The sequence below is a fragment of the Sphaeramia orbicularis genome, chromosome 8 (genome assembly GCF_902148855.1).
Source record: "Sphaeramia orbicularis chromosome 8, fSphaOr1.1, whole genome shotgun sequence".
NCBI lineage: Eukaryota > Metazoa > Chordata > Actinopteri > Kurtiformes > Apogonidae > Sphaeramia > Sphaeramia orbicularis.
The window spans coordinates 50028177-50054667 of NC_043964.1; the positions used below are offsets into that span (position 1 = coordinate 50028177).

General features: G+C 35.5%; 1 protein-coding gene across 3 annotated transcripts in view; it reads left to right on the forward strand.

Moving 5' to 3' along the window:
* The window catches only part of LOC115423686 (syntaxin-binding protein 4), a 129838-nt gene that overhangs the window by 40071 nt on the left and 63276 nt on the right, over positions 1 to 26491 (forward strand). The window contains exons 1-2 of one of the 3 annotated variants that reach the window (XM_030140634.1): positions 667 to 912; positions 18630 to 18703. In XM_030140634.1, coding sequence (XP_029996494.1) covers positions 875 to 912; positions 18630 to 18703 — 112 coding nt within the window. In that variant the 5' untranslated portion in view covers positions 667 to 874. Of the gene's footprint in view, positions 1 to 666; positions 913 to 6630; positions 6828 to 18629; positions 18704 to 26491 lie in introns of those variants that run through there. The other 2 variants (XM_030140633.1, XM_030140632.1) reach the window with 2 other exon arrangements.

Sequence of the window (26491 nt, forward strand, 5' to 3'; positions counted from 1 at the left end):
AAATATTACTATTTTTGGACAAACAAAAACATAATATAACACAAACATGTCTAACAAATCGTTAATTCCTTTTCAAAATTGTCAAAGTTCTGCCTCCTTCCTCATTAATGACAGTCTTGTAGTGTCACTGGAAAGGCCTCTGGTGAATGAATTCCTCCCCCTGGTGGATTATCTGTGTATTGCATGTATTTAATTGTATACATTAGGTTTTTCAAGAACAAAAATATCACACTGATCATGTAGAGGGCTTTGCGCAAGTTATATTTGTGCAATTTGAGGGTCAATGGAAAAGCGACTAGTATCTCATAATGTGAAATGACCAAATATAGTCATTTGTCTGATAAAGGGTCAAAGGGGTTGAAAGGGACAATTCCCACTTCCCAGTGTCCTACATACATACATGATACTATATCATTTATAATGGTCAGGTACATGAATATTTGTTTGCACACTTTCAACATAGGCTCCGTTGCAATAATATTGTTTGTGTTTAGAAATTGTTCTGCTGCCCCCAAGTGTTTAGAGGTAAATACATCAGTTAAGCGCTGCTTTAAAGGCACTGACTGACTGACAGTGCCATGTATTTAACTGCAGGCTGAAAATGAGAGAATATGTGCAGAGAATTATAGATAAAGCTGTGCTTCATGTTTGGAGTAATTGAGAAGCCCACTTATAAAGGCCTATATTTAGCTTGTTGCTGTGCCATATGGATTTGTGTATTATCCTTTTGCCATAAGCTTATCATCTCTGCATCAGCTGGCACTCTTCATACTGTCTGCTTGGCAGTGGCAGTGTATCATGACAGAGGATATGCAGAGCCAGTGCTAACGGAAAAAATCAGGCGTCTGACTGTTTCCGCAATAACGGATACGACATGTTCCAAAGGTTGAAAGTACCGCTGGGCTTTGCAAGGTATGTTTTCAACTGCTTTCGTGTTGTGTGCGGCTGGATGTGTTTGTGGATGTTCGCTGTGTCCACATGCCAGGGATAAAGCAGCAACACTCATTTATTTTACTGCGTAGTAGTAATCACTACACTCAAATTCCCTTTCCTGGTTGGTGAAGAGTGTTCAGACTTAACTGCGCCACGGTAGAGGATGGAATTATGAATGAATGAGTAATTGTTTATGACACTTTAACATCCTGCTGGAGCAACAGTTAGCAGCACAAAGCACTCAACTCTGCCGGAACTGAAGTTGAGCACACCACGTATTATAACAGAAACACAGCTGCACTGTCCTCAAATTACATGTCTACGGTTGGGTGTAGGATCTATGTGTTTTTGAGAGTTAACATGGGTTTCATGTGTGCTAAAGTGCCGCAAACATTATTTAGTGGCTTTTTGTTTTGTTTTTTGTCATGCAGACTTCACTACACTGATCATCTTGTTTTATGCACCACAGTCACGTGCCCAAACCATAGATAAAGATGAAAACTCCACAAGTACTTGATCAAACTGACAGAGTTTTGCCAGTAAAACCAGATGGACACCAAACCTTTGAGTTTTCTAATTCAATACTATTTCCAAATGGTATTTAATGGTAATTTAATCACTAACTGGATCTGGTTTTACTGGCAAAACTCTTTGTCAGTCTGATCAAGAGCATCTTGTTTCCCATAAGGTGATAGGCATAAACATATTTTTTGACACATTGTCCAAGTGACTCATTAGAAATCAGATGTTTCCAGTGTTTTTGCAGTTATTCCCATAGATTATGAAATGTGGCAAACATGCTAAATTCACATTCTCTCTCTCTCTCTCTCTCTCTCTCTCTCTCTCTCTCTCTCTCTCTCTCTCTCTCTCTCTCTCTCTCTCTCTCTCCTTTATTTGGTGATTTTAAATTTCCTTGATGATTAGAGCTGTCACAATATTGAAATCATACTCATTACTGCAGTTAAACATATTATTGTCTGATCTGTTAACTTTCTTTCACAAGTCTCACAGTTGTTAAATCCACTTCATGAAGTTATAGGATTTTAAGACATGTAAAATCAATCATATCCCTGATCCCTGCCTTTTGTTATACAAACTGAACATCATACATGTAATAAGATATAAATGTACAAAGCCCATTACTGAAGTATTCCCTCAAGGTACAACATCAAAATAAACAACTGCAGTGCTTATCCTCAAATGAACACAAAGCAGAAGACGAATGAGAAAACATGATGTTATCAAAAAAGAATGAGTTAATTGTGTGGAACTAACGATAAAATACATAATTTATGTTATTTTAATCATTTGTTTTTACACAGGTAGATAAAGACATGTATCACTATTGTGTAAGTCATAAAATAATCAGGATTATCACTAAATCACTACAGTTTAGTTAATATGATGATGACAGAGACTGGCCTACTGACACTGTTGAACTATACCTGCTATCACATTTATATCAATGTCACATTAATGAAGGCTGGTGGAAACTACTAAATTTTGATAAATATCCTCGAATTTGTAAAAACAAAGTTCTTATGCTGACTTTTAATTATTTTAATCAGTTTATCACCTACATTTAAGTCACAACAGATTGTTGATGGAAACATGCTTAACTTGCATTTTCTATTTTTCTTCCTTTTTGCAACATTTCACATCCAATTCTCCTGCCAATTTATGGAAACTGCAGACTCTAAGAAGTGAACATAACCTCTGTGAAGTCACCCACTGGTTTGTGAACTGTCTTTAAGTTTGACTGTCACCATCTTGGGTTTGTGGAAGCAGAAATGACCATATCTGGACATGAGGGTGGGGTTATATATAAAAAATACCAAGAGTTTTCTTCAAATGTTTTCTTTATTCTCAAAATATCCACATTTTATGTTCAGTCTGGCCCTAATACTCCTTTGTAATAATGAATCATATTCCAAAAATAAAATGAACTAACAAAACGATTGCTAGTTGCAGCTTGAAAGAACAGCAATGAAACACAATTTAAACAAGCGTTGGTGCCCTGAATAACAAATGACAATTCAAATAATGGATGTCAGTGTAGGATTAAAATGCTGCCTCTAAATGCAGGACATTTATGCATTAATGTGTTTAAAGATGAACCCCCTCCTGTTCGCTGTAAATCGTCATTGGCTAAACCTGCACTTGTGAATTTCATGCTACAGGAAATATTTGTTTTAAAGTGTGCTTTCATACTATACATTGTTTGGTATTTTTTGGATTGGTTATTAAACCACTGCTGAAATTACATTGCATATGTTAAATGTTTATTAGGACATGAATTTAATCTGTAGATTAATCTCTTCCATTTCCCATGATTTTTATATGGAGAAAAAAAAAACTTAATCCTCATGATAATGTAACTGAGACAAAATGTGAGTCAGTTTACAGTCATCCTGGGTATTTCACAGATTTATTTTTGAACTGAAACAATGGATTAATCGACTCAAATTGATTTAAAAATTATTCAATTACAAGTTTCCTGAATTGAAGATTCATTTCCTTAATTTCTCTGCTGGTAAAAACTGGTTTGCCGTTGTGTTTTACACTAATGCTTATTGTGACACATATGACGCCAGGATCACCACAAAGTTGTATGTTAGTTCCATTTTAAGGTGTTAGTAAGTTAGTGAGTTGGATACAAATTTGTTGAAGACCACCGCCTTGTTTGTTGTTTTATTTATTTAACCTTTATTTAACCAGGTTGGTCCCATTGAGGAGGGGGATCACTTTATCAAGGGAGACTTGGCCAAGATGGCAGCAAAACAGTCACATCATTACATTTTACGATAAAAGCATACCCAAGCACACACAGCCCAGTTCTGTTTCAGGTGGGTCAGACTAGTAAAATACTGTCATGATAACCTATTAATAATTTTAAAAGAATAAATAAATTCTCTTTCTTTAATGTAAAAAAGTAACATTACATGAAAATGTTTAGATTTACAGACTCCTTTCACAAAAAATGTTAATTAACCTGAACAAATATGAACATGAAGTGCAATTTTGTTCCAAAATGTCTGGTGTATTCGTAGATCCACTGTGATCTGTAAGTTGTAATGAACACGAAAACTGTTAGAATTACACTTATTTTACTTCATACATTTCAGGTTGATAATAGTTGTTCATGTCCACATTTTGTAAAGGATAACTTGTAATTGTAAAAATTTTCATAATATAATCTATACTTTTTCACTCTAAAGCATAGAGAAAAGTTTAGAGTTGACATTATTTATACATTATATTATTTTACTGGTCTGGTCCACTTCATATCATGGGCTGTATGTGGCCCCTGAACTCAAATGAGTTTGACACCCCTGTCATAGATGAAGCCTGTTCCAGACATCAGGAGATGAAAACCTGAAAGATTTCTTTTTTCATTCAGTCCTTATTTTAGGAACAGTTTCAGTGTCCATTGAGCAGAGGTTGGGACTTCCATGATTCCAGGTTAACAATATACAGATATTTTACTTATACTTTTATGTTATTGTTATTTCTACATAGCCATAGATATTTTATATATATACTTTTACGCCGTTGCCATTGTTGTTGTTATTTCTATATAGACAGTGATCTATAAGCCTATCTAGGTTATAGATCAGTGGTTCCCAACCTTTTTTGCCTCGTGACCCCATTTTAACATCCCAAATTTCTGGCGACCCCGGACATTCAAAACTGAGACTGTTTTTTTTTTTGTTGCTAAAATTAATTTTTTTTCGATCATGTAATAGTTTGTTATACTATGTTGCAAATAAACATTAATTTTAGATGACATTTAGTCTATATAATGTACATTATTATGGATGAAGGCAGAAAAGCCAGGTGTAGATTACTGAATAAAGTGAGAATTTTATTTTCCTTGGTCAGGATATGTACAGTCAGTCCAGCTTGTATTTACAAGGCTGACAATTAATACTGAACTATGACAAACTATGAATTATGAAAGAGCTGTAGCATCTGAAACCGACCACAATGAACATTTGATAGATAAACAGAACCACAGTGCTTCAGTTTCAGATTCACAGTTTGCCATGTTTTATGGATTGGGATTGTCTCTGTCAACTCACTATATATTTTTATTGGTAAGTTTTGTTGTTGTTGTTGTTTTAATCAATTACTAGAAATTTCAGGCGACCGACCCCAAGGTTGAAAAACACTGCTATAGATATTTTTATCCATACTTTTAAGTTATTTTTATTTCTAGATATGATATATCCTTTTACTTTTGCACTTTTTGTGGTTTTTGTTTTGGCTGCACTATAAGACCGGATAGTTGAGTTTACTTAAAAAATCTCAGGTAACTTGTTGCCTTAAAAAATTGAAGTAATGAGTAATGAAAGCTTGAGTGTATTAAATTTAAATGCTTGATTTGAATGGAATTGCTATTTTAAGTACAATACACTAAATGCCATGTTAATTTAACTTCAAATTTGTTGTAATGGCAATTGCTTTGTATAATCATTAGACTTGATATCATCAGTTCATTTTACTCAATTCCAAGTTGAGTTAAATTAAAATCTTTTGCAATATAAAGTATTTTGTGTGCTTTGCAAATTAATATATTGTAGTAAGTATGGAAGTTAAATCAATGTCATTTGCCAGTGCAAGAAATGCTTTTAATGTTGCAAGGCCTTAAGAATTTCTATGTCTCAAAAGTAATCTAAGATGAACAGTAAACCCATTGTTCTTCCTATGGCTCTGACTCATGGTGCAGCTCTACAAAAACAAACACAAAAAGGCCAATAAACACTGACATACACACATTAAATCCAAATTAACACTAACACCACAACCCCGCTGAACCCCTGCACATAAAAAGAACACATTTTCAACAACATGCCCAATACCCACAATGCAATGCGGAGATAAAAGGTATGGTCATGACTAAAACTGAGTGATTAAAATCCATTCAACTGAAAGTTTTTCGTGCTTTCGACTATGTCTACAAATTACCATACCATACCAACTTCATTTATAAAGCACTTTAAGAACTTTACAGCTGGCCAAAGTGCTGTACACCAAACATAAAACAAGGGATTAAATAAGTAAATAAAACTAGTGATAACACAGGGTGTTAAGCGGGCTAAGAACAACAAAATACAACCATCATAAAAACAAAGACACATTAAAATCTGTTAAAAACAACAGACATGTCACTCACTGATTAAAAGCTAATGAGAAAAAGTGCGTTTTTAGATGTGATTTAAAAACAGGTAGAATAAATTAGTAGAATATACTGAACATTTTATAGTAATGTCATTAAACTTAAATCATTTAAGTACATTGTAATTAAAGCATTTTAGTAAATACAACTTCCGGGCTTACAGTGTGGTTCTGGAATCAAGGACATTTTCAGATGTGTTTTTCCACATTCTTACTACTTTTTTCGCCTGTTCAAATAATCATTGAACAAAAATCGGAGCAAAAATATAATGGACCGCTTCATCTCTATAATCTTCTGTGCTTAGGCAACTTAACGCAACAAATGAAGCCTACCAGTGCAGACCCGGGTCAGGTAGTGTTGTTCAAAGCCAGTCCAGATCATTTCCAGCCTCACTGTGCTCCCCTTGCCTCCTCTCTATTTTAATTTTTCGGCGACTTTGGTTATGTAAGAGATTAAATGTGAGGGTGAAGGTGGAGACGGTCGGAGCGGACTGTGGTGAAGTGCTATTAGAGGCAGCCTGCGCCCGTCCACGCAGACCACGCAGACCACCATGGGGCTGATGGTGGAGGGTTGACGGCTGGGGAACGCGCTCCGACCAATAAACCGACAAAACGACCGTCCGTCCGCTTGTCCATCCTCTTTCCCGCAGCAGCTGTCTCCATGTCAAAATGCCAACCTTTTCAGTCATGTATAAAGGAGCTGTCATCATTAGCAGGTAAGAAACACGGGCGCGTGGACCCGTCCCAGTGGACTCCCACAGTCCGCGCGGTACCTTTTGTCTACTTTCATCAAGTGTTTCTGTTTTTTTTTTTTTTTTTTTGTGCTGTGCTTGCTTTAGCTCCACGGTTTAGTGAAGAAAAAGAGAAATACGTTTGATGTTTGTTTGTGTTTTTGTTTTATGATTAAACAGACTTTGGAAAAAAAGACGAACGCGCGCCCGAGCTCGCGCATCTGTTTCCACTTTGAAGCTGATAGAAAAGCACGCGACGCTGCATTTTTAACAGTTCTTTTTAAAAGCAGTTTTCTGGAACATTTTAACAGATGCATTAGAGAGGTCAGTAGTCGGTTGGAATTTGGAAGTGTGTGCGTGTTATTGTGTTAAGGCGCTCCTTAGAATAGCCCGAGCCCCGTCCATCTGTCATGTAAACCGCTCGTGCTGGAGGTTATTCTGACCTTTCACGTACTAATGATGATCCACGACCACGAACTGTTTATGACAGGGTCAGTTAAAACCCACTCACAGTCCCACTGCTGAAACAAACGAACTCTGTTGGAATGCAGCCATATTGCAGCTCTAGGTAATAGAGTCTATATTTATTGTTAGCCTGTTATTGTTTTTGTAGTAGTCTATTTATTGTGTGTGTTTGTTTTTTTACTTGCTCAGCTAAATCACATAGAAAACGTTTCGGTGTTTTCATCCTGTTGAGTCAGATCTCCGTTGATATTGACTACTAGAGCTGCAGCTATCGATTATTTTCTTCGACTCAGTTTGATTAAAGGATTATTTGAATAGGGAGAGGCAGAAAGCCTAAAACCGATTAATCAATTCAAGTTGATTAATCGTTTAAATTCTATTTCAGTGTTTTCATCCTGTTGAATCAGAACTCAGGTGATACAATATTAAACCAGAATATCATACATAAAATTAACAAAACAATAAGCTCAATGTAAAAAAAAACAGACTACTAGTGTATTTTTGTTTGGTTACTTATTTTATGTTATTTAAGATGTTTTTACTTGCTCAGCTAAATCACATAGAAAATGTTTCAGTGTTTTCATCCTGTTGAGTCAGATCTCCATTGATATTGACAACTAGAGCTGCAGCTATCGATTATTTTCTTCGACTCAGTTTAATTAAAGGATTATTTGAATAGGGAGAGGCAGAAAGCCTAAAACTGATTAATCAATTCAAGTCGATTAATCGTTTCAATTCTATTTCAGTGTTTTCATCCTGTTGAATCAGAACTCAGGTGATACAATATTAAACCAGAATATCATACATAAAATTATCAAAACAATAAGCTCAATGTAAAAAACAAAACAAAAAAAAAACAGACTACTGGTGTATTTTTGTTTGGTTACTTATTTTATGTTATTTAAGATGTTTTTACTTGCTCAGCTAAATCACTTAGAAAATGTTTCAGTGTTTTCATCCTGTTAAGTCAGATCTCTGTTGATATTGACAACTAGACCTGCAGCTATCCATTATTTTCTTCAACTCATTTCAATTAAAGGATTATTTGAATAGGGAGAGGCAGAAAGCCTAAAATCAATTAATCAATTCAAGTCGATTAATCGTTTCAACTCTATTTCAGTGTTTTCATCCTGTTGAATCAGAACTCAGCTGATACTCACAATATTAAATCAGAATATCATAAATAAAATTAACAAAACAATAAGCTCAATCTAAAAAAACCCAGACTACTAGTGTATTTTTGTTTGGTTACTTATTTTATGTCATTTGCGATGTTTTTACTTGTCCAGCTAAATCACATAGAAAATGTTTCAGTGTTTTCATCCTGTTGAGTCAGATCTCTGTTGATATTGACAGCTAGAGCTGCAGCTATCGATTGTTTGCGTCGATTCAATTCGATAAAATGATTATTTGAATAGGCAAGGAAAAATGTGTCTGAAAATGACAAACAACTTGTTCTTTATTCCAGAACCAGCTGAAACAACATCCAAAAAATATCAGATATATAGAAACAAAAAAAAAAACATAAAATTGTAGAAAAATCTATAGATATATATAACAACACACAAGTCAAATGACATCTACAAATAATGTGTCAACTGCAGTCTTCAACACATTTGGATTCAACTTACCAACAACTTAAGATGGAACAAACATACAACTTTGAAACAAATATTTCGCATCAGTGTAATGAAGGAAATAAAGCTTCAGTCAGAGAATTGTAATTAAAACATTATTTTTAATCAATTCAAGTCGATTAATCGTTTCAACTCTATTTCAGTGTTTTCATCCTGTTGAATCAGAACTCAGCTGATACTCACAATATTAAATCAGAATATCATAAATAAAATTAACAAAACAATAAGATCAATCTAAAAAACAGAGACTACAGGTGTATTTTTGTTTGGTTACTTATTTTATGTCATTTGAGATGTTTTCTATTTGTTGCGTCTTTATGACATTTTCATCTTGTTGCATCCTTTACAACTGACTCATTGTGTCTTGAACATTTTGGTCGTTTATGACATTTTTAATTGTTGCATCTTTTGCTAAGTTTTTCTCTTTTACGTTGTTTTTTCACTTCAGAATCTTACATATTAATTATTTTCCTCAGGTAAAGTAGACAAAAATGCAGTGTAATTCTGCAAAGGAATTCACTGTAAATTGCTCTGATTGCTGATAGTAGTCAACATGGCATCTGGGTCATTTGGATGAATATAAATGAGAATTTATTCCAAAAATGTGTGATTTACAAATGGTCAGGGCAGTTTGGCTGGTGTGATGACTGTCAAAACAGTCATTTTTGTGAGACTTGAATAATGTTGAATTAATGTTAAATGATATCAAATATGAAATTATCAGAGGGGTCAGGTTGGTATATGCATGATCTCTCAGTTTAAGGTATTTAAATATTAAAAGAACTGATGATTAAACTGTTTTATTGCATCTATGTTATAAAAGTCAAGTGGCCTCTGTGTGCGTGTGTGTGCCTGTGTGTGTGTGTCTTGGGATTCACACAATATCCAGAAAGAGCTGACTGCTGCAGTTTGGCATACTTATGTATTTTTGGTCAAGGAAGGGACTAGCGAAAATGGCAAGTTAATACGACCAGTATTCTGGGAGATATTAGATATTTTGTAATACAATAGCCTTACAATCACATTGCTTTGCCCAGAATGCTTTGGCGGTGACTGCTGGACAAATGTGGTACAGCATGCACAAATACACAACAGCATTAAAACTGCCACATCTAGAACCTGTGGATCCCCACGAATCAACATACTAGTATCTATATATCCTTATCGTCCCACAATCCCATGCAACATTAAATGCCATCATATAGATAGATAGATAGATAGATAGATAGATAGATACTTTATTAATCCCAAGGGAAATTTAAGATAGATAGAAGAATATTCTGACTGATGATGATATTATGGCTGCTTTGCCTTGTGCACATCAGTACAAATCCTATATTCAGTGACACATAACATTATTTGAAGTCACATGTTAATCAAACATGTTTCACTGCTGGTTGAATATCATTAACTGAGTCATTGAAGCCTGTTTTGATAGCCATTTCTGTAGATTGTTTTATATTGTTATAAATGTGAAACTCTAAAATGCTTTTTTTTTTTTTTACCTACTCTAACTTTTTCTTTTTTTTGCATATGCTTGTGTGTTCTTAATTCATGTCCATTATTTTTCCAGATTTTTGTCAATGCGTTTAAAAAAGCTACCAACATATATTTACAGCATATATTTTTGTTTTTACAAAAGCTACTGAGTTTTTTTTACACAATACATAAATAACTGTATATGTAAAAATCCCATATTGTATAGAATACATGAATCCAAACCTAATTAAATCTTTAAATACATGATTTTATGCCTGTGAGTACTGAACCTATTCTTGGCCATCATGTCCAACGTTGATTAGTTATACATATCTATTATTATGTCATAATATGCCAGTACACTTTGTTCTGGAACTAGAAGGACCAGAAGGAAAATCTGGTTTTTAGACCCAGGACAAAATATTTCCAACAGAATTAATGAGTTAGTCTTGGCTGTTGTTAGTGATTATCTGCAAATCATTTCATTTAGCTGAGTGAGTGGACGGCGTGTCCTCAGAAAGACCCTCAGTGGATAACAGGCTCTGTTTTATTTAAGGCCTTTGGTGCTCAGTGCGGTCGTTTTCTGAGGTTTGAAACACACCCAATGGGATATTTATGCAGTTAGCTTCAGTATGGCTCTGTGCACCTCGATTTTTCTCAGATACTTGCTTTCTGTGAATTATAATAATGACCGTAAATAATTGTTCCTGTGGTTCAGTATCAGTGTTCTTCTACATGGTGATGGAATTCACGATATAGTCTTCTGATTACCACTGCGTTAAATTTATGGAAGATACCCTGAAGCCTTTATTTCGGACATGCTTCTAAGGGCATGTGACAACTGACAATTGTTGTATCAAGAACCATGGTGAGATGTGGGACAGAATGTCACCTCTCAAATCAACAGCTGACCCACCAGGATGCAAAGTGTGTGAACGTATGTTTTTAAAGGCAAACCCAGTATCCAGAAACCAGTTCAGCTGCCCTCAGGTCATCACATTACACACATCCATCTGGAACAAAAGCTGCTACAAAACATAAGTGCTGTGGATTCTGCTGCTTTTAAAAATCCACATCTAAACTGGGAGTGAGCTGTTGAGAGATGACATAGAAACACACCTCCTTGGTCTATCATCTAGCTGTAAATTACTTTTATATATTCATATAAATCTAACACTTTCTCACCGAGCTTATGGGTCGTAACCTAATTGCAAACAGTATCTCATATCAGTGTATATTTTATGCAGCATGTCAGAGTGGGACATTTTTCAGTTAGTTATTTTACTTAACTACTGATAAAAGGATTGTGCAGCGTTAGCCATTATCTTAATACTAATAAGTTAACAGCGAACAGGCAGCATTCATATCTAACTAACCTCAGCATCAGATACTTTTTAGCTAATATTCTGTTTATGTTTTTTAACTTATTTATTGAAAATTTGATAAATTGTAATATTTTCAGCTGAGTAAGTGGCTTCAGGAGTGTAATTTTTTATCTTTCTAAATATGTATTCAATAGTTTGAACTAGAGTTGGGTCACTGGTCTGATGTGGTCTAGGAGCTTAAACCAGTTTGATTTATTCAAACCTGCAGAACAAACATTTGTCATTATGACAAATTAAAAAGTATTCTACATAAGTAACCTGATGGTGACAGTGTCATTGCACTAAATCTGACTTGTTTCATACCAGCAATAAACAACGTGTCAATGTTATGAACATAATGTTGTCATATTGTTATATTATACATGACACAAAGTATACTGTTTTGCCCAGTCTAATGCAGGTGGTAGTGTGGTACTGGCAAACCATAAGTGAGATCTTGTTGAGCTGAAGTCCAAGAGGGAGGATCACATTTCAGCAGAGGGATGGGGGAAATGCACACAGTGCATGCTGTATTTGTTTACTAGAAAGTTCCATGTGGTTTTTGAGATACCATGAGAAGAGACAGAAGATTCTAGTACTGCACCAACATGGCAACATGTCTGATGAGAAGCTGATTTAAAACAGGAGATGAAAAACATACAACATTTAAATAATCTAGGACTTACGTCTTGGTAAACCCGATTAGAATGCTACTTAAATTGTGCATTGCCTGTTTTATATCAACAGCATTGAAGATCGTGCTGCTTCTTGCCATTGTTAAGTATTACTGTAGTAGTCATGGCTTTTGGTAGCCATAGCAGTAGAATTTGGTATACCAGTGTATGGCTTCATAACAAACCAGACTGAAACAAGTAGTGGCAGGCACAATAACCACCCCCCGCACGTATTATATCTTATTTTGGCATTGATTCATCTGATGTTGTCATGTTGATGCATGTGCTGATGTCAGCATAGAAAAATTTCAGCCATTATAAGTAAATGGGAAAAAAAAGATTTTAAAAAATGTATAAAAATTTTTTTATCTTTGTCCTACTTTTCCCAAAATGTAATCACATCTGTTCTGGGCCACTGGCAATCTATATGAATTCAACCAATAGTTTTGCTGCTAAAGTGCTAACAAACCATCAAACAAATAAACAAACTGAACCAAAAACAATACCCTTTACCTCACCTTTGGGGGGTGGGGTAAAAATTTGGACTGGCCCAATCCCAGTGTAAGATACAAACGCATGCAGAGTAACAGGTTGTGTGTTTTGTTTAGTATTCAGTTTCACAGTTTGTTTAATATGGAAAAAAGCCATTGTTTCTCAGTCCTGGGTAAAAAAAGTGTTCTGGAAATAAAATGATAAATCAGTGCAGACCCTTTATTCAAGAAAAACAGATACTGCCATTGAAGTAGCTGTTTCACGATCAGCTTGTACATATTTTAAGATGTGAGGTTCCAAATATAAGACAAACTAGTTGAGTCACAGTGTAGTAAGACAGTTTTCAGTCACTCAAAAGCATCTCTGTCAGCTCTCACACACTGTAATCTTCAGTAGATGAATTTGGCAGAAATGATGGTAGTCTTATGTAACAGTGTGGCACAAATGACCGCTCTGGTTTTTCCTAATTTTTCAGTCTTAATCCATCTGACACTGGCTCAAGTAGTAAATAAATATCATCCATTGGCTTACAGTGCACTGTACTTAAACCCATAAGGACCCAGAGCGACTTTTGTGTCAGTTCCCAAATGAATTTTTCTCTCTATTTAACCTTTCCTAAGTGATTTATCACCATTTATTATAATATTTTCCTCTGAATTTTGCATTTTTACCCCAGTGAAAATCCTCTAGTTTTGCTGTGTTTTTTTTTTTTTTTGATGTTCATAAAAGCACAGAGTAAAGTCAAAGGTTATTGTATCAAAACAGAAAAAAAAAGAAGATAAAGCATCTTTTTCTGTAAAATACATCATTAATTGAACATAAACCCAGTGTGTCCATCCACTGTCATTGATCCAACTCCATGGGTTTTACTGATGAATCAATGTTGTAGAAGATAAGTGTTTCCACAGTAACTATGGAGCCTCTGAACATCCAAATGGGTCATATCTGATGACCATGAAAAGATGAAGAACTGTATTTTACACCAGTTATTTACATGGATTGATAGGATTAATGGATCAACTGGTAATTACCAGTTACATCAGTGGATGGTTTTGGTAAACAGTGGATGTTTGGGTTTTTATGGGTTAAGATTAAATCTAGAAAAAGCATGTCTACAGATGTCTGAACACTTTAAATAAGAAATGAACTCTTAAAACAGGATAAACTATCTAACACTTCGCAATCTAAGGGTTTTTTTTAATCTTGATAGAACCAAATAATTTGCAGTGTATGTATACAATACATAGATTTACATAAATACAAAACATGCAGCCACAAATGAAAACAGATCAGCTGCCTTTGTTCTGAAAAAAAAAAAAAAAAATTGATTTGGTGCAACATTCAGAGTTGGAAAAAAAACATCATTCTTTGCTCCAGATACTAAAAAAAGACTATAGTAGCAAAAGAAGAAGTACTGAATAAGTGCAGATATGTATCTAATGTATAATAATGTAAAGTCGGCTTTTGTAGGACATTTTACAAAGTTAACTAAGCCTTAAGAAAGTTTTCAATGTGAGCAACTTGAAATATTAGAACGCTTTTTTTCCATGATCCTTCTCAGCTGATTTTGTGTTTGGACATATTCCATCATTTACAACACTTCTGTTTTCTTACCTCTTGCTGTTTTCATTGTTATTATTACTGTTTATTATTATTCTGTTTAGTAAAAACCAGGCCAGTTTTGAACATGTAAAGAATAAAATATAGAGAGTAAAAGGGAAAAAGTCTCCAGAAAAATAAAAATAAACCCTCAGGTAAAGTACAGATATCTGAAAACTATACTCACATACGGTAACAAAGTATCCCGTACACCTCTGCTAATATCCAAACATGGTTTCCAAAGGTCTAGGTCACTTGGACCTCTAAGAGAATTTCATGAACAGATAATATTGCAAAGATAGTGGACACATACGACAATCATATTTCTTGCCTCATAAACAGACCTGATGTTCCATTGAAGGTTACAGCGGGTATAGTGAGAAATCATGTTGTCTGTTTATATGACACGTAAGAGTGAAGACAGTCAAATCACACTGCAAAAAAGGGTGTCTAAAAACAAGATAAAAACACTAAATCTGATGAAAAAGGGAACTCGAAACAAGTGAAACATCTGTCCATGCAGCAAGGTAATTTCATTTGACAAGATTTCTTGAATTCAGATTGTTAAATCTAGAAATAAGCGTGTCTACAGATGTATGAACACTTTACATAAGAAATGAACTCTTAAAACAAGATAAATTATCTAACACTTGTAAATCTAAGTTCTGTTTTTTATTAATCTTGGTAAGAACCACATAATTTGCGGTGCAGGGTTAGGGCTGTTTGTCCCCATACTGACAGTATTAGTCAACCTTTTGTGTTTAATAAGAAACAGAGTTTAATAAATGCATACTGTTCATATTCTTCTTCTGTTCTAAGCCTATCCCTGACCTTAAAATACTTTTCTAAACTTACACAGATATCTAGGTCATTCTGCCTCATTCTTAAGATTGTACAAAGGATGAACATTGTTTTCTTTTAGCGATACCAGTGGGAGCGTCAGGTTGTCCTGATAAACCGTCACAAGATGAAATATTGATCAGGTTTCTTGTACACCGGATGGCAGGCAGTCAGAAGTGTCTGTGTTCTGCTGCTGTTGAGAAGATGCTAATAAAATTCATTAAAAACAGCTCCTAATAATCTCACAAACTCAGGGATGAGGTGCTGGCTATGTTATGTATTGAAGAATGCCCGGCTAGTTCAGTGTTTTCACTACATAAGTTAACCCATAAAGACCCTAACATCTACTGATCTAAACTGTTGATCCACTAATCCTATCAGTACATGTAAATAATTGGTGTAAAATACAGTTTATCATCTTTTCATGGTCATCAGATATGACCCATTTGGATGTTTAGAGGCTCCGTAGTGAACGTGGAAACACCGTCATCTTCTACAACATTAATTCACCAGTAAAATCCATGGAGTTGGATCAGTGACAGTGGGCGGACACACTTGGTTGATGTTCAGTTAATGATAGATTTGACTGAAAAAGTGACTTTTTCTTACGTTTTCTGTTTCTGATATAATAACCATCGACTTTACTCTGAGCTTTTAGAATATCTACATGATCAATAAATTAAATGTGGGAAAATACCTGATTTTAACAGAAAAAACACAAAATAGAGAAGATAATATTACAATAAAAAGGGGTGTAAAAAAAAATATCGGTTCTGCAGTATATTGTGATTTTTCATTTCATTATACTGTATTGATATTAAAAAGTATTGTATCAATATTTTTAGGTATTTATTCAAATGGAGATATGGCGGAGGTTCATGTTTTAGTTTTTTATTATTTTTGGGGGGGAATTATTTCTATATTCAACTGGGTATTTTGCTCTGTTGTTTGTGTACTAAAAAGTAGTATTGTGATATTGCAGGTCATGCATGTATTTTTTTAATCCGATAACACTGTTTTGTTAAATAATGGTTATTTCACTCATCCTAAAAGCACTTTTTACTGTCTGAGAGAAAATAATGTTATGATGTCGGATGATTCAAGGACTGTGCACTATGCATTCTTTTCACAAATACTTGAATATGAACATTTGAGCAGGATCTTAAACTGATATAATAACATAATAATAAAAATAATAATAAAATACTATCTGTAAAACATACTCTTATTTATCTATTTATTTGTGTGTGTTTTTTGTTCTTGTAATTTTATTTTTATTTAAGTGTAAAAAATGTTAGATTTACAGATTGAAGTTTTGTGATATAGTATTAAATACTGTTCTAATCAAATATAAATTTGTTTAGTATTTGTGCATATTTCTGGTATAATTACATTTTTCCAGGAAATATTCTCTTAGAAGAAGAAACAAAACAAACAAAAAATATTGCATTGTAAACAGTATCATGATACATCGTATCATGGTCCTAGTATTGTGATTTGTATTGTATTGCCAGATTCTTGCTAATACACACCCCTAACAATAATCGTTTAAGGAAGGTTTAAATGTAAAGAAAAATTAATTTAGGAACTGACACAAAAGTAATACTGGGGGGTCCTTATGGGTTAATTTAAGAAATCTTGTCTAACTGGAATTATCTTGCTGCGTGGACAGATATTTCACTTGTTTTGAGTCCCTTCTTCCTCAGATTTTGTGTTTTTATTTTATTTTTAGACACCCCTTTTTTGCAGTGCATATTCTCTATGTGTGAATGAAAGTGGTCACAGGAAGATGCTGCCTGTGCTGTGGAACTATTTTTGATTTGTTGTGGTATGAGGTTGCGGCAGAGGACAAAGACAGAAACAGATTCCTTTTCACTGCAGTGCTTGGGGTTGTGTTTGATCCTTTATGTTCACATGGTAGAAGGAGCCACAGTCTCTTCCACTCTTGGATCCAGAGGTGTGGGCCATATTTTTATCTGTCAGCAGGATGGTAGATACTGTCAACAAATACCACAGAGACGGGCAAGTGTCATTGGTAGTTGGACCTGTTCATTGCTGCTTTTGTGGCTATATTTATTCTAATTTTTGTCTGCAAAAAGGGGTGTTGGAACAACACAAATCATTGTGACACTGATCAATAAAGATGTTTGATATTGGTTTGTCACTGTGTCCATGAATGTAGAAACAATGCATTGCTCTTGAATTAAAGAAGATTATTGGTTAAAATAAGGAGAAAACATTGGTTGCATATGTGTTAAATCATTGGTTGCTCATGTTGCACATTATTGTTGCTCATTTCTTGATTATTTGTGCTCAAAATAAGCTGCAAATTCTGACCTGGAAAAGGGAAGCTATATGTTCTCAAAACAAGGTTGACATTCTTACACTGCCAAGATATTTTTTTCTATCAGCACTTAAAACTAGAAAAAAAACATTTTAATATCCCCAAAATATGTACATTTACCTCTCTTGAAAATCACTTTTTGCAGTGCATTGTAGCAAAAAGGTATGGCCCGCAATCATAAAAACTGCTCCATGGGTTGAGGGAAAAACTGGAAAAAAAAAAAAAAATTATATTTATTTTGATATAATGTCAGGTTACTTCACAATGTCACATATGTCTTTTTTCATGGTTTATATGAGGTTTCCTAAAAGCTGGTCTGTATTCTGCATTTCTGCTGACATATGAGGGTTACGTTTTAAATATATCAGATATTTTCAATAAATGGCTGCATAAGCAATTTTTTCTCAACACGTTTACTGTACTTTCGATATTGTCTTTTATCTGTTTTAAACATTATTAAAGATTATTCATCACATTGCAACAGCTACACTCAGTGTCATTTCCTATTTTAACTTCTTTTACTTTGTTCAGATTTGGTTCTGTCTTTCATTGACAATGTCAAACTAGAAAGAACTGCCTGGTTTCTCAGCTTTTAAACCTGAAAGACATAAGGATGTTTTTCAAGTATTAACCCTGTTTGTCCTGAAGTTAAAATTCATTTATAATATCTGTTAAAAGTTAGATCACCTCACTATATGAGTCAATATCTTCTACAACTACATCATCTACTGTACATATTTGCCGGTCGCTTTGATATTAGCTTCATTTCTTCACTCTGGGGGTTGCCATTGCTGAGATTTCTGAAGTTACTGTGTCAGAAAGTGACCTGTGTCATGTTTTGACTTTGTCATGTTTTCTGTCTTCCTCTCCCTCTTCCTGCTGTCTCTAACCAGGACACTCATGGGTCCATACGGAGTAGACCGAGCTGTTCATTCCATGGAGTTCACTGACTGTGAGAATGGTCTGGGTAAGTAGTTTGTTTTCTCCTCAGAGGTCATTGATGCAGGGCACCATCTCAGTCCGTTCAACAGTTGACTGGAATATTTAACACAAACGCTTTTTCCTGCTTGTCATTCTTTCGTATTCTTCATCCCATATTTACATGTTAACTCCAGATATTAAAGACTGTAAAATACAGAGATTTGCTTCTAACCACACAATACAGAAAGTAGGTATTGAAACTATGAGAATAGTTGGCTATTGGTGAGCTGTGGGTGCGTTTCCATACAGTTTTGTTTGCATTTTGATGTTTCCATGAAACTGGGTTCATTTTAGTATCTGGTACTTTGCTAGCTTTTTAGACCCAATAATTAGAGAGAAATGTCGACACATTTCCCCCCAGGATGGTGACTTCAGACAAATGCAAAAAAAATTATATTCTTGCTCTGAGCCATCCTAAAATTAATGCATTTTTGATAAAATATTGGGGCCAAAAATTGGACCAGAATTGGGACAGCTACCTAGAGGGGGCGGCCATGGCTCAGAAGGTAGAGTGGGTCATCCAGTAACCGAGGGGTTGGTGGTTCAAATTCTGCTCTGTGCCATTGTGCATTTGGGCAAAACACTCACACTGGTGTATGAATGTTTTGTTGATGTTTGGTGGTGGTCGGATGGGCCATTTGGCACGAATTCCATCAGCCAGCCCCAGGGCAGCTGTGGATACAAATGTAGTTTACCACCACTGGAGTGTAAATGTGAGAGCGAATCAATTATGTAAAGTGCTTTGAAATGTAATCCGTTATTATTATTATTAGATGCCAGTGCATTTTATCTTGAATACATGGCTTGAAATGGTCTTATATAGCGCTATAAAGAAGACACTGTTAAATTTGATGACCCTAATTGTTTTTCTAATCCAGACATGCAGGTTTTTCGTGAATCTCAGTCTCATTCAAGGTTTCGTGTGTAACCCATCGTGTCCACTCACGGTACATGCGGAACCTGCCATTTAAAGACATAGAAATTCCAAGTAATTTTGAAACGGCGGTCATTTTTGTGAAACAGTCTCTCTTGCATATTTACTTTGATTCCCAAAATGTACCTGTGAGAGAATAAAGAGATATTAAAAAAAAATAATAGCTCGTAATTGTCGTGTCCTTTTTTGTATGCGCGTGTCAAATAAAAATCTGTTATTTCTGAAAAATAGTTTCTGTTTTATCTTAATAAATATATATTTTTTAAAATAGACTCGAAGTACTTCCAAACTTGCTTCATAACATTAGTCTACATTTGGTTTGAATTTTTAGCTCCCATGTCCTGCTTTTAGGGACCAGTTTCATAGAAGCACCCATTTTCAATTTGGAGAGGAAACAATAGCTGTTTAAATGTACACTATATTTAGAAAATGTTCAAATCTTTGCCTTGCCATCAGACAGCCATTTCCAATGAGGAGCTGAAGCTTTCACTCAGGTCTTTTTACCGAACAGAACATGGGAATTACTGTTGTACTGACTGTCATTAGTTACCTCCGCCAAGGAGTTTATGTTTTTGCCAGGGTTTGTTTGTTTGTTTGTTTGTTTGTTTGTTTGTTTGCTTGTTTGTCTGTTTGTCTGTCCGTTAGTGTGCAACATAACTCAAAAAGTTATGGACAGATTTTGATGAAATTTTCAGGGTTTGTTGGAAATGGGATAAGGAAGAAATGATTAAATTTTGGTGGTGATCGGGGGTGGGGGGGCCCACGGGGGGCCCATTTCCAACGAACCCTGAAAATTTCATCAAAATCTGTCCATAACTTTTTGAGTTATGTTGCACACTAATGGACAGACAAACAAACAAACAAACAAACCCTGGCAAAAACATAACCTCCTTGGTGTGGGGGGGGCCCACAGGGGGGGCCACTGATCAGCCTTGGCGGAGGTCTGCGCTCTCCGAGTGCTTCTAGTTAGTTATTTTTTTTAAAGAGCACACAACATGAATTGATCACAGGAGAACTAATACTGATGTGGAGGGTGTGAGGTTCAGTACCTGTACACAGAAACAACCACTACAAATATGTACTGGTTTTTTTTGCTCTTTAAATTAAGTCATAACTGCAAGCCCGTACTATTCTCTACTTGTGGAATAAATAACGTGCACTGTGTCATTTCTGACAGCAGGGCTGTGGTGTAAGGTTGTTACGATGGGTCCTTGTGGATGCTAACCTCAACCCTAAGCTACTATTATCACACCATCTTAATTCCTGACAAATGGAGAGTTGACATTTGGACATCGTCAACATATGATACATATCAACAAACAATCAACATTAAGTTTTTTGCATATAACAAAATAAATATTCATTCATTTGAATGAAGACTTTTTTAATAATTTATTTGTAGCTTATATTGTTCATGTTCTTTGAACACAGGCGTATTTATTAACTGAATCACTGAAAGACCTGTTCTCTGCCCAACAAGTCTACATTCTCTGAATTCCACCCTGCTCCAGTGTGCCCCTTCTCTCCTTTTAATGCAGTTTGACAGAATCAAGCGAAGAGGATGTTGCATGTTGGCAAGCTACAAAAATGTAGGAATTGTACTTTTTCAGAAGTGTTTTCAAAGGCCCTGCAGGAGAAAGGACTTAAAAGACAAGAGCAATGGCAAATGCATGTCTTGTTAAAATTCCTACCTCCATTTAAAGAAAAAACACTTTTCTGAGCTATTCTCTGTCACTGTCTCCCACGCACTGAATAAGATGGACACAAACAGGCCTATAAACAATCTCAATTCAGCACAAAAACTAAGGGAAGACAATACAATTTCAAACAATACAATCTGGTTTGGTAGATATTTTTTATATGTAATTTTATAAAAATATTATTTGAGATTCATTGCTTTTATCCTGAGTGGAGAAGTGTTGGTAATAATTTCTTTAAAGTATTTTCTTATGTTCATCGAGTTTGTTTTGCTGTTGTTGCTTGTTAGGTAACGCCGATGTGACATCACATAAATACTCTATACACTTCAGTGCACGAGCTGAAACTCATCTGCTCAAGTCGACAGTATTGTTTTACTGCACATGTCACGAGGGATCACACTGTTCAGACTAATCATAATGCTCTACTTTGAATAGCTCAAATTAAATAAGTCCTACTTTTAAAAGGATTTTGCGCAGAGGACGTATCCTTGCTACGTATCAGTGTGTTTACCCTGGACAGGAAGTAGGTCAGTGGTAAAGCCCTAACCCACTTAACTCAGCTCGGTTAAGGATGCAAAGAGCTGCTGTGGCTTTTATCCTTAGTCAGCTGCACTTCCACAGCGCCGCACTGGTGTTACTTTTACCTGCGCATGAAATAGACGGAACAGAAGTAAACCCCCAAAAATATAATACATAAAATCTAAGAAATAAGTACAGTGTATATGTGTAATTTCCACAAGTTATTTTTATTGTTATTATTTCTTTTTTAATTCATGAATAAGTGTAAGCTAGGCTCTGTTGGACTGTTCTAAACTGTACATACTATCGTGTACCATGCAGAATGTTTATTTAATGTGACCGTGTAATATCACCAAAATCTCATACTCCAATAGCAGATGTCCAGATTACTATATATGGATACTTTATCTAAATTCAGTACATCAGTAGTTTATATGAATGACCACATGGAAGGTCTACTTCTATTACGTTTTCTTTTTTTTTTTTTTTTTTTGTACTGTATATCTACAGACAAATACATGGTACTTACCAAAGTTATAATAGTTTGGGATTTTTCATTATAGTTTAGTTTTATTTAGTTTTGACTTTTTTCTCCAATTCAGTTAGTTTTAATTAGTTTTTAGAGCAGGTTTGCTAGTTTTTATTACTTTTTGTTTTTTTCCCCAAATTCTTAGTTTTAGTATCAGTTTTAGTTTTTCCATATCTTTTATCTTCCTCGCCGTCGTATTCAAAGAAATTTGTGATGCGCAGATCAGCGAGTAACCTGTGGGACACTTTATTTGGAAGGAGTGAATATAAAATAATTCAAAATGCTTTTAAGATTAACCTCAGTGTACAGAAACATATGACATAAAAACCAACATGTATGAGACAAATCTAATGTTATCGGCCTTTCGATAAGCTCTGTATTGAAGTTCCAGACCTTACACTGCTCAGGTGATCCACTTCTTGCCTGTTAAAAAGGTTACCTTCTCAAAATTTTAACTTAGAAATCTTAGTCTATCCCTACTTTTTATTATCACTATTATTGATGTGTGTGGCCATACTTTTTGGAACAATCCAATGAACTTTTCCACAACAGAGTTACATTAATTTTTACTGTCCTCTTAGGAAAATATGTCCTCTATATTTTATCCATCCTGGTGCCCTAGGTGGGCATCCGATTAGGAGGAGTGGGCTGTGAGGTATGTTTAAGAAGGGTGGACCACAGCAGGAGAGGGGACACCATTCAAGTTCTACATGACACCCTGCCAGAACCAGTGACTAAAACCAGAACCCTTTTGCTGTGAGGCAGCAGTGCTAACAATTGAACCAAAGTACCGCCCACATAAGCAGACACAGCAGGAGTTTCTGTGATAACATTAACAACGTCACCACTCTACTTAATTTCCTTAGGAGGTCACTCCAGTTAACCACCTTAAGAAAAACAAAGTCTTAAATTGCTCCACTAAAATGTGATGCAGCTCTTCATGATACTTGTATTTTCTGTCTTAACGAGTCAAACAGATATAATTAAACAGCCTTCTGTCACTAAATACGCATCATACTATAAATATCCCAGTGTGAGGTGGACTCCTTAAGTATTCATAGCATTACTAAATATTTTGCAAAGCTGTCACTTTGAAGATAAACCAAATCAGAAAAGGACAAAACTTTGGGGAGATGATGCACCCTAAAGACCATGATTGTCTTGTCATCATGCAAATTTCCTTCTCCAAACAAATGACAAGAAATTACCAGAGAGAGTGTGATTTGTCTCTGTTGTCACACCATAATATGTTAGATGATTAAATAGCTGTGCTGAATATTTGATTGTAATTGTTAAATGATAGCATTATAGAGACTATTATGGAAGCAGAAACATCATTTTCCAATCAACCAACTCATTTTGTATCAATTGTTCTTATTGACTAAATAGCACATGGAATAATGTACAGTATATCCAGTCACTATTAGAAAATAGACCCCTTCAGGCTGTTTTGGATTTGGTATCAACATCCTGTGTAGCCACGCTGGAGGTCATTATCCCTGACATATTAAACAAAACTAACAGCGAATATACTAGGTTGTAAAGTGGAGTTTTTAAGACATACAGGTGTTATGTGTGTGGTGCCACAGTGCTAAAGGCCACAGACACAGGTAAGAAGCAAAGCAGCTTAGTGTAAGACCCCCTTACTGTACATCTTTAGAAGCCCTAGCAACAGGAGGCTGACTGCAGTGCAGACTGTACCACAGTCTCCTGCTGGCCCATACTGAGGACAGCACATGCTAATCTCTTTGTTAATGCATCTGAAATCTGCCCTCCCTCATTGTGTGGGCGGGACACAGTGTTCATAGTGAACATCACCATCATCATGGCGAATTTGCTGACAGGCTTGTTGATAAACAGTTTTCATTATTACTGTGAATATTGTAAAACCTTGGTAGAAGCTTGTGTGCTTTTTCCTCCTCACAGTGGATTTTATCACCTTTATAAGACTGTGTTTGCATATTTAAACCCTGGGAAACAAACATGCCCTTGGTGGCTCATAAGTAGGAAATAATTACATTATAATAAGATGTGAAGTGGAGCAGGGGAACAACAGGCATGTCTTTTATATTTGTTTTTGCTTCTGTTTTTCTTATCTGATGATAAGTGGGGGGAGGAGAGAACCAAAGAACAAGATGCTGTTTTCCTTAGAGAAGAGTACAAAGGCATAGAGTACAAAGGCATGAGACAGAGAACTTGGTGATGGTATGGTCCGAGATGGCCGCTGTGGGCAGGTGTGGTTTCTTAAGCCTGCCACATATTCTGCAAGAACAGAGAAATCTGTTCATTTTCTTGAGGTGGCAAGGACAAGAACAAAGTTCATTTTGGCCAGGACACTTCCGAACTCCTGGGAGGTCCTTGACTTTCTTGCATTAACCACGCCTACTTTGAATTTCTGACCAAGCATGCAATAGTTCTCGGACATTGCACAGAAAAAAAATTCTATGTTCTGTTTTGAGAACAAGCAGTGAGAACTTCCAAACTGGGGCTGTGAGAACAAAATGATGTCTTTTTTTTAATATAATGGTGCTGGGCTATTTAAGGTACGATACCACTAGTGCATTGACCCGTAGGGATCCACAGGTGGTAGTTTTCATGCTGTTGTGTATTCATGCATGCTGTACCACATTTGTCCAGCAGTCACCGCCAAAGCGTTCTGGGCATAGCAACGAGATTGTAAGGCTATTGTATTTCAAAATTACTAATATCTCCCAAAATATTGGTCCTATCAACTTGCCGTTTTTGCTACTGTCTTCATTGACCAAAAAATCATAAGTTTGCCAAACTGTAGCAATCAGCTCTTTCCGGATTTTGTGTGATTCCCGAGACATGCACACACACAGAGGCTATTTGACTTTTATAATACAGGGTGTCCCGTAAGTCTCCATACATAGGAGACATAATACATATGGTTCTAACATGTATTTCTTTATATTTCTTCTTTATAGTTCGTCAGCAGTGGAGGACACGCATTGAAATGTGTTCCCGACAAAATGGCAGTAATATAGAGCATATTATATAAATAAAAATGGTTTATGTCAAGAAACGTTTATTTTTCCTATGTATGGAGACTTATGGGACACCCTGTATAGATAACATACAATATAATAGCATATGATGTGATATAGTGACATAAGAAGATATTGCATTATACCATTTTGGTTATGAGTGGGCAGGTTTCCATCAAAATGCACTGAAAATTTTAAACCATATGTTTGGAAAATAATGCTAACTTATGTACATTTACATTTCCACTTACTGCTGCTGTGTTTTGAGGCACGTGGCTGAACAACCTCCTGAGCAGCTTCAGCTCCACTGAGAGGATGAGACCAGGGTTGTCCATGATAGGTTTAAGGTTTAGGATAGCTTTAGGACGACAGCCTTAAGCATCCACTTAAGTGTTACATCATCCACACTGTCTTCTTCTGCAGTAAGTATTGGTAAAATTTAATTTTACTCCATAAAATGGAGCTCCAAAAGTGATTTAGTCACACAACAGACACCAAAAACCAAGAGACCTCACCCAGTGTTCAAGACTTTCATACTAACATTCATTTAATATAAAGTCAAGAAGTGAGATTTTTTCAGTCTGGACCATACCATACAAATGTTTATTTTTACTCATTTTGTTTTTAAATTATGGCAGGACCAGAAATAAAGCAGAATTTCATTAAGTTAGACCAAGGGTTCCCAAACTTTAAAACTTGCAACCCCCAAAATAATGGTGCTATAGACTGGTGACCCCCACTAAGTGATTGAAACATAAAAAAACCCTGTGCGCACAGGAGTCACACAATGATACTGTCACATATTTGCAGCATTGCATTGTGGGTACTTGACATTTTATTCATTGTGTTCTGTTTTATGTGCAGGGGTTCGGGGGGGGGGGGGGGTGGTGGTGGTGGTTATGTAAATGTTTATTTAGGTCAGTGGTTCTCAATCTTTTTCTGTCAGGCCCCCCTTTGGAGCATGAAAAATCTCCAAGCCCCCCTCAACCTCAACAACGTTGTACCTGTTGTGCAATTATTACTTTTATTGAAAGAAACATCAATATCGTAAGAATACTTTTTGCTTTTCCTTGAATAATTTGTT